General features: G+C 36.5%; 1 protein-coding gene across 2 annotated transcripts in view; it reads left to right on the top strand.

The window, feature by feature from the left end:
* Positions 1 to 14,430, top strand: part of bean1 (brain expressed, associated with NEDD4, 1) — a 43,425-nt gene that overhangs the window by 13,531 nt on the left and 15,464 nt on the right. The window contains exons 3-5 of one of the 2 annotated variants that reach the window (XM_079466984.1): positions 10,836 to 10,930; positions 12,235 to 12,435; positions 12,776 to 12,917. In XM_079466984.1, coding sequence (XP_079323110.1) covers positions 10,888 to 10,930; positions 12,235 to 12,435; positions 12,776 to 12,917 — 386 coding nt within the window. In that variant the 5' untranslated portion in view covers positions 10,836 to 10,887. The remainder of the gene's footprint in view (positions 1 to 10,835; positions 10,931 to 12,234; positions 12,436 to 12,775; positions 12,918 to 14,430) is intronic. The other variant, XM_079466983.1, reaches the window with a different exon arrangement.

Genomic DNA, 14,430 nt, shown 5'->3' with positions numbered 1-14,430 from the left:
ATTTATCTACGTTTTAAAACATGAATTAAATCAACACTTTAAAAATGTATCTATTTCTCTATACATTTAAAAAAATTGTTCAATTAAACTACATTTAAAACACAAATTAAATAAAGCATCCATAAAATTTAAATTCAATTAAAAAAGTTGAATTATTATAAGTTTAATAATAATACAATTTGTCAATTGATTCTTCATTTTATTTCTAAACGGCACATTCGGTCCTCCATACATTTTGGCACCTTTAAACAGGCTCCAAACATATGTTTATACTGTGTGTATAGTGTACACAAAGTAAAAAGAAGAGACCATTTCAAATTGACTATTTATAGGTATGTGTTTAGGTAAAACTATATATTTTTTGTTTCATTCTGTGATCTACTAACAATATTTATACAAAATTGCAAATAAAAATATTATTTCTATTAGTAAAAACAGGTCAAAATAACATAGTCAGACCTCAAATACTGCAAAGAAACCCAGCTCATATTCACTTTTAAGCCATATAAAAGTAATATTTTACATTTATTTAGTTAAAACATTATTTTGTATCCCAGTTTTCATGTGTCTTGTCATGCTGTCATCTTTCACAGTGCTGTTGGATGACTTTATGTCTCTTCTGAGATTTGATTTTGTTGAAATTCAACAGACAGTATAGTCTCTGTGTGACATTGATCTTAGCAGTGTCCTGATGCCACAGCAAAGAAATGTATGTTGTTTTATTTCACCACTCATTGAACTTCATGCTTTTAAATGTATTGCACACATACACACACAAGCAGAGAGAATAAATAGTACATATAGAAATAGATATCCGCAGCACTGGCTGCTGCTCTTGGTGTGTGTATGTTGTGCACTTGGATGGGTTAAATGCGGAGCACAAATTATGAGTATGGAACACCACACTTCACCTCACTTCACTATAAAGCGGCACATTCAGAATCGTAATCTGTCTCCCCGATAGGCTTTATTATTAGATGAGCTAGAATGAGCGAAGACTTAAGCCTCTCTCACTACGATTTAGTATGACCTAGAATGATGCATCTCTCTGACCCACATCCAATGCAGTACAGACTCCAGTGTGTACTGTACAGCAGTCTTTTTCGCCTCTATTATACTAGAATTCAATGGCTTTGAATCTCCATTAGAAAACTCACTGTGACATGCTACGTTCCACCCTAAAATTCAGTTTCAACATAACAGTGTGACAGATTTTAGTGTGTTTTAGTAGTAGAGGTGGGTAGTAACGCGCTAAATTTACTTTGTGATATTTACTTGAGTAACGTTTTGGAAAATATGTAGGCCTACTTTAAATAAAATGTAAACGTATATTACTTACGTATTTTAAAATATGCCGTATATTCCAAGGTTGTCGTCTCTTTTTACTGGGACATTCCTGAGTGATTCAATCTTTTGAAAGCATTAATTGAATAATGGGCAAAACTGTCTGAATAGGTTCACGAATCAGTTCAAATGATCTGTTCAGTTCGCAGTACTCATTCCTCGTAGCGGGAAAAATAAGAAAATGCAGAACACAAAGAGCAATGGATGAAGTGGATATGAACCTGTATCTATCAAATCTACTAATGCGTCATATTGTTTGCCAGCAATGATAAATGCACCCCATTCATCAAACACAGCAACATGAGCACCATCTGGTAGAGACGTGGGCTTGCAGAAATATACATTTGAAGAACAGAAGGAAGAAAACTTGTTGATGGACATTTGGTTCACTGTTTACAAGTTAGAGCTTTTCACAACACACATATAGTATGTGACACAACATGAGTAAACACAAGTTTCGTCTAAAATGAGTTTGTATTTGTATATAAGAGAGCACTGTAGATGTTTTAGATCATCTAAGGAAATTAATTAAGCTAAATGCATTGCAAATGCAAAACTCTGCAGATTCACTTTAGTTTGACATTGTCTATTATTCTAAATAAGTTGTGTAGGCTATTGACATTGTCACTAGATGAAATTGACTGAAATGCTTGTCTCTTCTGTGTTTGTGTATTCTTAAGTCTCTGTGTGTATATTGAAAATATATCTGCTTATGATGATAATAATAATTACAAATATTGATTAAAATATAATATACAAATATTGACTTTAATATTTATTTTTGAATAAAATATAATCAGATACAAAGTAACTAGCTACTTGAGTTTTTTCAATGAATACTTTTTACTTTTACTCATGTCATTTTTAAAATGGTGACTTTTGCTTTTCTCAATTCCTTGAGTCAATTTCTCGAGTTACTTTTACTTGAGTAAAGATTCTGGCTACTCTACCCACCTCTGAGTAGTAGTTGGTGGGTCTAGTAGCTCTTGATAGTATTGCATGATGTTAGCAATTCCAATGACCTTGGAGGAACACGCAATTGATAAACTGCGTGCTTTAAATGCACTATAAATCCCTTCGGATTAAAGTTACGCCCAAATGCATTAAGATTTCTTTTTTTTCCCTGATTTCTGCATGCATTTTTAACTTTTACTGCCCCGCTGCTTCAAAGTGTCTTGCTCTCTGGTCAGCAGCTGCTGTCCAGTCAGATGCTGCTGGATGCGACCTTGAGCTGCAGAAACCTTCAGTTCTTTTATGTTGATCTGGGGTGTTTAGAGCGTGTCCAGTGAGGTGACAGACAGACCACCCCAGTAACAAACCTCATCAAACAGGGCCAGACAGTGACACAATGTTCCCAGAGATTGCCTTTAGCACAGGCCAACAGGAGCAAACATCACCAACACAATCAGATCCATTATCCCCCATCCGTCACAGAGCAAACAGCCAGCATCCGTTACAGGCCCGCAGGATCACCGCTGACTCCTCTGCTTGGATGCAGACACACACACACGCTTCTAAAGGCCTGCAGGGGAAATATTATGAATGCATTACGCCAGCTGTGCTAGAACAGCTCATCCAAACTGTTGTGTGGGTGTTGTGCCTCTGTGTACCGTAAAGGCAATACAGCAGTGTTATGAACAAATAAATAATACGATTATGACATTTTTAACCGAGGTATATGAGGTTTTGCCAGGTGGGGTTGTGATGAGTGTGCAATGTGAAACTTTGCTGTAGTTTTGCAGCATGTTTGCCAGTAATTTACTGTAGATTGAATTACTTTCCCATTAGTACTGCTCAATTTGAGTTAAACTACTTTAACCAAAATTAAAACCCTTTGACTTTTGAGATTCAAAATGAACAAGGACCATTAGCACAGCAACAACTGCAAAAAATGACATTCTTCCTAAGCATTTTTGTCTTGATTGTTCTAATATATTTGAAGCATGTTAAATTACGATACTTTTACCATTGAAATTTTTCATTTAAGTAGCACTTTAGCTCTATTGTGGCCAATCCAGTCCAGTGTGGCTGATTATCAGCTGAGTTATTGACGTATAGCTCTAACCGGACCTAGTGCCCCACACGTAGTAACCCCCCAAAAGGGTGGTTCCGTCTGACGTATCCTCGTGAGATGGTTCCCTTTGTGGCAACCCATGTCCTCCTCCAGGTGGACATCCACCTTGCGGCACTTCAATCTGCACATACCTCCCATGAGTTCTCCCATGCCACACTACTTGACATCCGCTGCAGCAGTCGAGAGATGCTCTCAGGCTTCTCAGCACAAAAGGTGAATGAATGCAGATTGCCGTCTACCCTTTATACCCTGATATCCGGGGGCGGAGTTGGGCATTGGCCTTTTCAAAACTAGTCAGAAGATGATAGGTTCTCAAGTCAAACCCCATCTGTCAGTTCAACACAACCAAGATGTTATATCCTGCAAATATAGTGCTTGTAAGTACAGGTACAAATGTAGGAGTTTGTCTTGATTTAAAAGAAAAAAAAGCCTGTTGTTGATGACTGGATCGATGGCTGTTCAGTGGAGCAGTCCTCTTCAGCTTTATGAGAATGGATTGTGTGTTCCTCACAGCGTTGCCTGTCTAGCTTGTGACCTTGTCACTAGCCTCTTTTCTTTATGTCCTATTTTGTCAGGTTTACCTGTCAGGTTTAACTCAAATAAATCACTGTGATACTGATAAAATAATTTTTGTTGGAGTATTATTTGGCAAAATTTTTACTTTCTTAACACTGAAGTAAGCTACCACTAAAACCATTTTGCAAGATGTAAACAATAATAGTCAAGACTTTCTGTTATTTCCTTTTTATTCCACAAATGATAATGTTTAAAAAAAATTACATTTTGACTCGGTTCTAAATGTTTTTTTTCTTTTTGCAATTTAATTAAAAATAAAACAGGAAATGCTTCTAGTCCAGTTTACATCTTGCAAAATGGTCTGTATATTATGCATACTAAACACAGACTTTTTACTCCTACAACCAATGTCTCTAAATGTGCCAGTGCGTAGAACAAATAAACAGTTTAGCTAAGTTGTTTGTTGTAAAACACATTTTAAAAATAAGCCAAACAAAATGTATTCTATAATTAGGGCTAATACTTTAGATGACGTCATGCAAGTGCCTTGAAGACTTTTTCAATCAGTGCAACTCATACTCTGTGTTATTTGGGTCAATTGGAGATTAAAAAATGAGCAGAGGCTTGCATTATCTGTCACACACTTAGCAGCTGGATCTCTGAGGACCCAGAAGTGAGAACGAGTAAAAGGTTGTGTAAACTTTTAAAGACTCTGACAGATGGCATCTCTCATAGGGGTTGAGGAGCATGTATGAGTGCAAATTGTCTTGTATGTGGTCCTCCTTCATACAGTATATTATGTGGCAATTCTCAAGGATGTGTTTTATGTATGTGGTTTCAGAACCAGTAGTTTGTTTTAAATATGAAAAGGTCTGGATGACCATTAACTAGTTAATTAGTCAAGTCAAGTCCTTTTTGTGGGTTCAATATTCACGCAGGGGTGCTTTTATTTGGATTAAAAAAGACTTGTGTGAGAGTATTTTGTCATTTACTTTTATGGATCCAGCATAAATATGCTTTTACAAAGCATTTAGGTGCAGCTCAGTTGGAAGAGAAGTGCTTTGGCAGTTGTATTCGTATTTTTTCCCCTGTAAATCAATGAATAAAAGGATCATTACAAATCACATTTTAGTAGCATTATTCTGTTCCTGTGCTTTGTGTGTTCCTGTGTGTTTTAGTGTGTTTTATGTGTTACTGGTTGTGTGGGTAGGAGTGCCCTTCTTTCCACACTTTTCATCCTTGTTGCTGAGAGATCTAAATCAAGTATCCATGTTTCTGTAAGTGCCGCTTATATACAGCATACAATAACTAAATAGATAGGCTGGGGAAATGTGGCAAAGGATTACTTTTTTGTGGATCTTGTGTTTGTTTAGCATTATAAAATAGCACTCAAGGTTCAGACAATTTCAGCTCCTGTTTGTCACTGACCATTCAAAATGCATCTAATGGCATATTTATAAGACATCTGACAAATGAGAATGACTTTGCAGTTGATATGCAACTTGAAATGAGATCGGAAAATGTTGTCTTTCACCAGAAGCATCCCGAGATATTAAATTATTTGTAATTTGACCGTTTTGTGGCTTTAAAATTCCTTAGGAGAAATTATAACAAACAAAGATGAAACAGTTGATCAGAACGGTAAGATTTAAAAAATTATTATTTGGCTAACAAAATATTTAAACAAAATGTTGTTTCATAGTTTTGAGTTCATATTGAAACTTCACCTTCTTGGTATATTGGCCAATTTTTTTTTTGACGTTGTTGAGAAACATCTGGAAGCAGGAGGTTGAAATAAAAATCTTTTTTTAAATGTCACTAAATATCTCAGGATTAAGTGAGATATTAAAGAGATCACATTAGTGTTTCATATGAAAAGAGTAATACCCACTGGAAAAATCTGCAGTAATACCTTATTTCAAATTTTTCTGTTACACATTGACCTCATATGAAGTTTGCTGCTCACAGTTGCAAAGAAGTGTAAATATATGTAGCTTGAAAAAAACGGATGACATCACGTTCCAAATAGAAAATTTACTGTGATGGTCTGAAATGTTTTCATTGTTTTTTTTACATACTCAGTCTGAAATTTGAAAACAAATTTCAACTGCTCTCTTTGGTCCTTGGAATTAAAGCAGCTGGTTTTGCTGCTATGTTTTAAAGACTTTATGTAAACAGCCTCCTTGCATGTTAAATGAGATACATCACTTTTTTTGTGAGCTGCAGGTTTGCTGTCAGCTCCAATACAGTTTTTAACTGGCCTGTCCTCCTGCAACAGCTTCTTTGCAAAGTCTGCATTATATTACAACATAAATCCAAGCAAAAATAGGCCACACAAACTGCTAACATACTGCTTTTGTGTTTTAACCCAAAACAATTTAGGAGATGAGATAACAAATGAGACAATTGTTACAATGCATTAGAATATGGAGCTATATAACAAATCATTCAATTAATAATAAATACATTTTCAGGGAAAATCCTTAGAGGTTTTAATTTCCTGTCCATTTAATCTCATTCCTGTCTAGGAGAAACAGTCAAATATTTAAAACAAAATAAAGAAAAATAATCTATATTATTTCGTTGTAATGGGACCACCATGTATATTTCTTTTGTACAGTTTTTTAAAGGCTGCTTAAATATTTAACTGACAAACATACTTATGTTTTCAGTGTAGAACTTAAAAATGACTCTGTAGGAAAGAATTGAAGATGTGGGCTAAAGTCTGGAAATATGTGGCACAGAATTGGATTGTTCCCAGTGGGAAGAATGAAATAAGCAGTGAGATGAGAAGAAGAGTAGAACAAGTTCAAGAGTGTGTTTGTGTGTGGGAGAAGGAGAGGTCGAAGAAGGGCAGAAGAAGCATAAGTTGTTGTGATTATGCAATAAAGTTGCATGTTGGTCTGCCACGACCTTCAGCACAAAGCCATGTATTTTTTCTAGACAAGACAAAGATGCAAGGGGCCAGAGGGAAGGACAGCAGAAGGACATGACAATTTACATAAGCCACACACTCACGCAAATCTGACATCATCAAACAGTGGCACACTACAATCTGAGTCAGCATCAGCTCATAAAGACACACATCATGCAGTAAGTAGACCAGTGTTAACATAGACCAGATGGATGCCTTGAGGTTGCCATGCTGCGGTAGTCCTGGAGACACCGTCCAGTTGTGTCTTTGGAGACCCCACTACTGGCCACATACGTATTAGCACACATTAACTTTAATAAATCAAAGCTGCAGAACTACATACTGTAGGAAACTTTTGGTTGGTTTCAAAGAATGAAAATTTGTTGATGGATTACTCACCCATAAATCATTTCACTACTGTAAGACCTTTATTTAAGACTTTCTTACTGTAACTCAGAGAACAGAGCATATATTTAAATCTTTCGAAGTGCTTGCGTTGAGCATAATTGTTCCAAACAAAAGAAAAAAAACATTACTTTCTTTTACATTGGCTTCTGTGTATAGACACCTGGTCCCTACACTGATTTTCTGAAAGAGTTTGCGGACTTCTTATAGGACCTATTGGTTAACGTTGATAAAGTACAAATTGTTGCAGATTTTAATATCCAGGTAGATAGTGCTAACGATGCATTAGCACTGGCGTTTACAGAGCTACTACACTATTTTGGAGTAAAACAATACATCAAAAGACCCACTCATCGATGTAATCATACACTAGACTTGATTATATCTCAAGGAGCCGATCTAATCAATATAGATATTATACCTCAAAGCGACGATGTCACCAATCACTATATTATAAAATGTACACTGTGCACTGCAGAATTCATCCGTTTAACTCGTTATCGACAGGGTAGAACAATTTCCTCGACTACTAAAGGTAGTTTCGCAGAGAGCTTGCCAGATCTTACTCCTTTAATTACCATACCAATAAATACAGAATCGCTTGATGGTATAACCGTAAAATTTAGAACATTAGAAGATTTCGCACCTATGAAGTCAAAAAAGCACATAGCACCATGGTACAATAGCACCACTTGCCGCCTTAAAAGAGAAACACGTAAACTGGAGCGCAAATTGAAACAAACCCAATTAGAGATCTTTAAAATTGTGTGGAAAGAGAGTGCAAACTGTTATAAAAAGGCACTAAAAGCAGCAAAGGCTGAGCATCTCCGGAACCTTAAAGAAACTAACAAAAATAATCGAAGGTTTTTATTTAGTACAGTTGCTAAATTTACAAATAAACAGACATCACCTGACCTGGTAATTCTTCCGCACCTTGCTTGTAATGAATTCATGAATTATTTTACAGAGAAAATCGAAAACTTACGAGACAAAATAGTAGAAGCTCAACCTGTCCTATGAAAGGCTACAGTGTTTTTCACCTATAAAACAGGAAGATTTAATTAAACTTATTGCAACATCTAAACCTACAATATGCTTTTTAGACCCCATACCAACTAAATTATTAAAAGAGCTACTACCCGTTGCAATTGAGCCCATTTATAACATTATCAACTCGTCAATTAATCTAGGCCATGTCCCAGGACCCTTTAAACTGGCCGTCATTAAATCTCTTATCAAAAACCCAAACGCAGACCCCATTGACCTCAAAACTCCCTTTCCTGTCTAAAATACAAAAAAGTAGTGTTGATGCAATTTGGCTCTTTCTTACAAAATAATGACATACACGGAAAATTTCAGTAAGGCTTTAGACCGCATCATAGTACTGAAACTGCACTCGTTAAAATTACAAACGACCTGCTTATAGCATCAGATAACCTCACTCCTAGTCCTGTGTTCGATTACTGTAGACCATAACATACTTCTAGATCGCTTACAATATTATACCTGTATTCAAGGACAGGCACTACAATGGTTCAGATCTTACTTATCAGACATACATCAATTTGTCCTTTTAAACGGGGAATCATCAAATCTAACGCAAGTAAATAATGGATTACCTCAGGGATCGGTTTTAGGACTCTTGCTATTCTCCATATACATGCTGCCCCTACATGTTGTGAGGAAAAGGATGACTTTTAATTTCCTTCTTTTAAATTCTAATAAAACAGAAATATAATTTATCGGACCAAAAACAGAATATTTCAGATTATAAACTGCAAATTGAAGGCTGCACTGTTACTCCAACAAAAACAGTAAAATACGCGTTATATTAGACAGCAACCTGTCATTTCGAAATCTCATCTCCAATGTCACAAAAACAGCCTTCTTTCACCTTAGAAATGATGCCAAATTACGAAATATTCTGTGTGTTGCTGACGTCGAGAAGTTTATTCATGCATTTGTGACCTCAAGACTTGACTACTGTAATGCACTACTTAGTGGTTGTCCTGCATCATCAATAAACAAACTACGGTTAGTTCAGATGAAGCTGCCAGAGTTCTAACCAGGTCCAGAAAATACCATCACATAACCCCAATATTATCAACCCTTTACTGGCTACCCATTAAGTATCGTTTTGACCTTAAAGTTATTTGAATTACTTACAAAGCCTTAAACGGTTTAGCCCCACCTACATAACAGAGCTTCTATCACACTACAACCCATCACGCTCTCTAAGATCTCAAAACTCCGGACTTTTGATAACAACTAAAATAACTAAATCCACCAAAGGGGTTCGGCACTATTCGAGGGTCAGACACACTCTCCCAATTTAAATCTAGATTAAAGACACATCTTTTCAACCAAGCATTCACTTTATTCAAAATATGCTAAATAAACCACCGGGAGGCTGCATCTATTAGATATTATTTACTAGAATAATCTTGCTTATGTTCATACGTGTCAGATGCCATAGGAAAATAAAAAATGCTAATATACTGTACATACGTGACGTGATGTAAACCTGCTGAAAACCCCTGCTCCCCTGTAGCATGTTAAACTGTGTAGTTCATTCACCCAGACACGCAGAACAGCCAGAGGATTCTGCGTCCCTGAGTCCGCATAGTTGCAGTACATGGACTCAATGCAGCCGAAGAACAACAAACACACTTCACACAAACATGCAGCTCTGTCTAATGCAGATGCCAAACTGTTACCACAGATCGATTTTTTTCATAGTACGTGCAACATGTCGCTTTGTACAGCCCTGCAGTTTATTTGCAAAATGTTTCCAAGAACTTTACAGCAGGGTTAATGTTCCCTGATGGCAAAATTAAAAAACTGCACAAATAAATCCTAACAAAATATTAAAAAAATGATTGGCCTGTAACATACAAGCCACCGGCGTAATTTGGCATCAGGAAAGTGTGAAATTTGGTTTAGTCAATCCAATCAGACAGGTCATTAATTTCTTAGTTACTCTGGAGAAAGATATTTAGCTTTTAATTTTAAATAACAGTAAAAAATATAAAATGAATTGTACATACATAGTACAAATCAATTTTAGCATTTTGTCCTCATATTTATTTACAGCTGAAAGGCTAAATCATTTGTGATGTAATATTATGGCCTGGCACTGCTTCAAACACACAATTTCCGGTTGTTTGTTCTACATTCACAGCTTGTGCCGTTGAAGTGAACTGTTACACCTGACAGTGATATTTCCTTTTCCTCCAAGTATATGTGGTTACTGCTCAAGCACTGTGGACCTCACAGATAAATTGATTTGATTTGCGCCTTGTTTATCTCTAGAAAGGGCTGGAGGCATCACAAGACCCACACAGTGTTAACATCATTCTCTTTACCAATAGGCTTTATTGAATCTGCCTTTAGCCTACTGTATAGTGTATGTGTGTGTGTGAGAGAGAGAGAGTGTGTGTGTGTGTGTGTGGCTTATTTTGGTTTCTCTCCGGTCTAAATGGAAAGGGTGAAGGAAGTCAGAGAGGAGCTAATTGCTGGAGTTGGGCTTCTCGCAAGCTGACATGAATGTCTTCTACCCCGCATATTTAAAAATTCACACAGGTCAGGATAAAAAATTGAACACGGCAGACTTGAGAATCTAATCCACTGAGGGATGAAAGTCTGGGGAGCATTCCTGATCTGCGGTCCACAAAGAGGTAGGTGTGTGAGCGTATGTGGTTGTGAGTTTTTGCCCTCACAGCAGGTTTAATTTACAGGAACTGATATAATCACACACCAGTGTGATCTCACTGTCTGTGGGATTGACAAATTGCTTTGTTCAGAATGGCATGCTGAATAATATTGTGTTTGCAGTCCTACATTGTGCAGGTGTGCACATTTTATGTATGTTTATACTATCTTTCAGTATTTATTAGGGGTGCATATCAAAGTGGTACATATTACAATGGTTTGCAGAAACATTTTCAGATTTGTTTTTATTTACAGCAATAGTGAAACGTGGCTGTTCACTTTCAGAAGTTGTAATGTTGCTTTTCTAACCCATAAAGAATATGTATGTTGGTTATATACATTTTCAGTTTTACATATTTTAATATAATTTAATAGACTTTCAAAATCAACACGTCACGTGTCACATTATTTAGCAATATTATTTTGGCATAATATGAAATATATTTGCCCAGGACAAACTGCTCTTAGAGTTTTAAGTCTTTTCTCTTATAAGAATCAAAATCTGTTTTGATTTCTTCTGTTGCATTGCATTTTTATAGTTTTATTATGTACTGCATATGTTCTTTTTATATTTTAAATGGATATTTATTATGGTTGTACAGCACGGTGGTCAACTGTTGTTATTTATGCTTCATAAACAGATTTTATTTTATTTTGCTTATTCCAAGTTATTGCAAATCACATTTTTCTTAATATTGGGCATCCAGTATTTATGCTGTATTTGCCAAAATGTGCATTATACAACAAAGAACACTGCAGTTCAGTGTAGTGCAGTTTGAAACATTCATAGTTACATTTAACTTTAATTAAAAAAAAGTTTTAAGTGATAAGGTAGTATTTCATTCTGAACATAGATAGTTTGCATCTATTGTGTACAATGTGAAACTTGATGGTTTACATTTTTGATACTGGCTTAAAATCTTGAACCATAGTCTCTCTCTCTCTCTCTCTCTCTCTCTCTCTCTCTCTCTCTCTCTCTCTCTCTCTCTCTCTCTCTCTCTCTCTCTCTGTCTTTCTTTCATTCTCTCTCTGTCTTTCTTTCTTTCATTCTCTCTCTCTCTGTCTTTCTCTCTCTCTCTCTCTCTCCTCTCTCTCTCTCTCTCTCTCTCTCTCTCTCTCTCTCTCTCTCTCTCTCTCTCTCTCTCTCTCTCTCTCTCTCTCTCTCTCTCTCTCTCTCTCTCTCTCTCTCTCTCTCTCTCTCTCTCTCTCTCTCTCTCTCTCTCTCTCTCCTCTCTCTCTCTCTCTCTCTTTTGCTCTGCCTTCTATACAGTGAGCTCAAACCAGAGCAGCCAGACTCATGAGTACCCAGACTGCCAGGAAGGGGTCAGTGAAGCCAGCCTGCTGGTGTCCCCTCTGCTGGTGGCCGGCATTGTTATCGGCCTGGTGCTCTTCCTCTCCTGCGTCACCATCATTGTGGGAAGTCTGCGCAAAGACAGCCGACTGTGCAACCCCCACCTGCGTGCCAGCTATGGTGAGAGGCCTGTGTTCACAACTTATCACATCTTGCACTGTTAAAAAATGTCAACGACTTCATTTCAATATGGTGCATTGTTTTAAACATTTAACACAGCTTAAATCTATCCAAAAGGACTTTTATCATTATGTATGTTCCTTGTGAATAAAACCTGTAACCTTTGCAATGCAGTTTTCTACCAACTGAACTGCAGGAACACAGAAAGCCATAGTGAATAATAAGATATGGACTACATTTAAGATATGGAACTCTTAAGTGAATGCTCCCCAAACAGTATTTCCATGTTTCAAGACATAGCATTTTATAGCATGTTTTGTCACTATGATTGTCTCTACAGCTCCAGATGGCCTCTCATATGGGGGCTCCATTGGAGAGCTGAGGTCCACCTGCATTGAGGAGTTTCCCCCTGCTTTTGACTTTGACTCTTATATTGAGACCCTGTCTCAAGTCAATGTCATGTACACAGACTCTCCTCCTCAGTAAGTGACATGTCACCTCTGAATCGAATCTGTGTGAATGTGTATGTGCGGTGGAGGTCAAAGAAGGGAGTGTGTGCGTGTGATATCGGTAATGAGATCACTTTATCGGCTGTAACAAAGGAGACGAACTGCCACCTTAATGAATTCCATTCCACAGTTTCTTAAACAAGCTTCACCCTCAGTGTAGCATGAGCTGATAACCAGCTAATAAACCAGCTTTTAAAAAAAGTATTGTGGAAGAATTCAACTATATTTCATTCAATTTCTTTTCTACTATAGTAAAATTGCTTTAAAAATGTTTTAAAAAGATATTTTGAAGAATGTAGGAAAGCAAACAGTTTCGGGGCACTTTTGGCTACAATTGTATTTTTCTTAATATGGTCGTCAATTGTAACTGTTTGTACCAGCATTCATCCAAAGATATTTTTCCGTGTTCAACAAAACAAAGAAATTCATACAGATTTGGAACAACTCTAAATGATGACCCTTTCAGACTCGAGGTGTAACTTGCACTCATCCTATCAGATTCAGATATTCCCTCTTCAAGTGTCCATTTGAAAAGAAAAGTATGAGAGGCAAACAGAACCACGGAGTAAAACCAAATAGGCAACCAGAGCTAAATGTAAAAAACAGAAAATTTAAACCTATCTATTAAAGAGGGATAGTTCACCCAAAAATGAAATTCAGTCATGATTTACTCACCCTCTTGTTGTTCTAAACCTGTATAAATGTCTTTCTTTGGTTGAACAGAAAGAAAGCTGTTTGGAAGAATATTCGCAACTGAGATTTTTGAGGCGCCATTAATGTCCATAGTAGAAAAAAAAAATATTCTGTTGAAAAAAAAAGAAATATTTTGAAAAATTTAGGAAAACAAACCGTTCTAGGCTACCTTTGACAACCATTTAAATTTTTTCTACTTTGGTAGTTAATGGTGCCCCAGAAATCTCAGTTGTTTACATTCTTCAAAATATCTTTCTTTGTGTTTAACAGAACAAAGAAAATTATACAGGTTTGGAACAACTTGAGGTTGAGTAATTCATGATATAATTTTCATGTTTGGGAGAACTGTCCCTTTAAGCTCTAATTTAAGAAAATGCCTTTTTTTCTTTTCACACATTTTTGGGTCTGCCTTCAAATTATTTTCCCATCTGTTCGGCTGCGTATAGGCACAGCTCAGAAGGAACATTGCTCAAAACCCTACCATAGACACATTAACTGGCTGTGGCTATATGTAAACCCTTGAGAGTAAACCCATTTATTTAAACCTGTTTTATTACTTTTGAAATTAAGATGAATAAAAAGAGAAGCTCATAGAAATAAATATCACATCAGATGGCTAGTCAAGATAAGAATCAAGATAACATTCACCTGCAAAACCCTTTCACTCTCTTGCCTTACAATGAGGGGTATTCTGGATCTCAGTGCTTGCAAGTTTCCATCTTTTGAGGTTTTACCTTTCAGCAGTTTTATCTCATCCTGTTAGGAAGGTTGGGCATTTTATACTTTCTGCCCT

The sequence above is a fragment of the Barbatula barbatula genome, assembly GCF_947034865.1.
Source record: "Barbatula barbatula genome assembly, chromosome: 1".
Taxonomy (NCBI): domain Eukaryota; kingdom Metazoa; phylum Chordata; class Actinopteri; order Cypriniformes; family Nemacheilidae; genus Barbatula; species Barbatula barbatula.
Note: the sequence above shows the minus strand (reverse complement) of the source record. Positions and strands in the feature narration are given on the sequence as shown.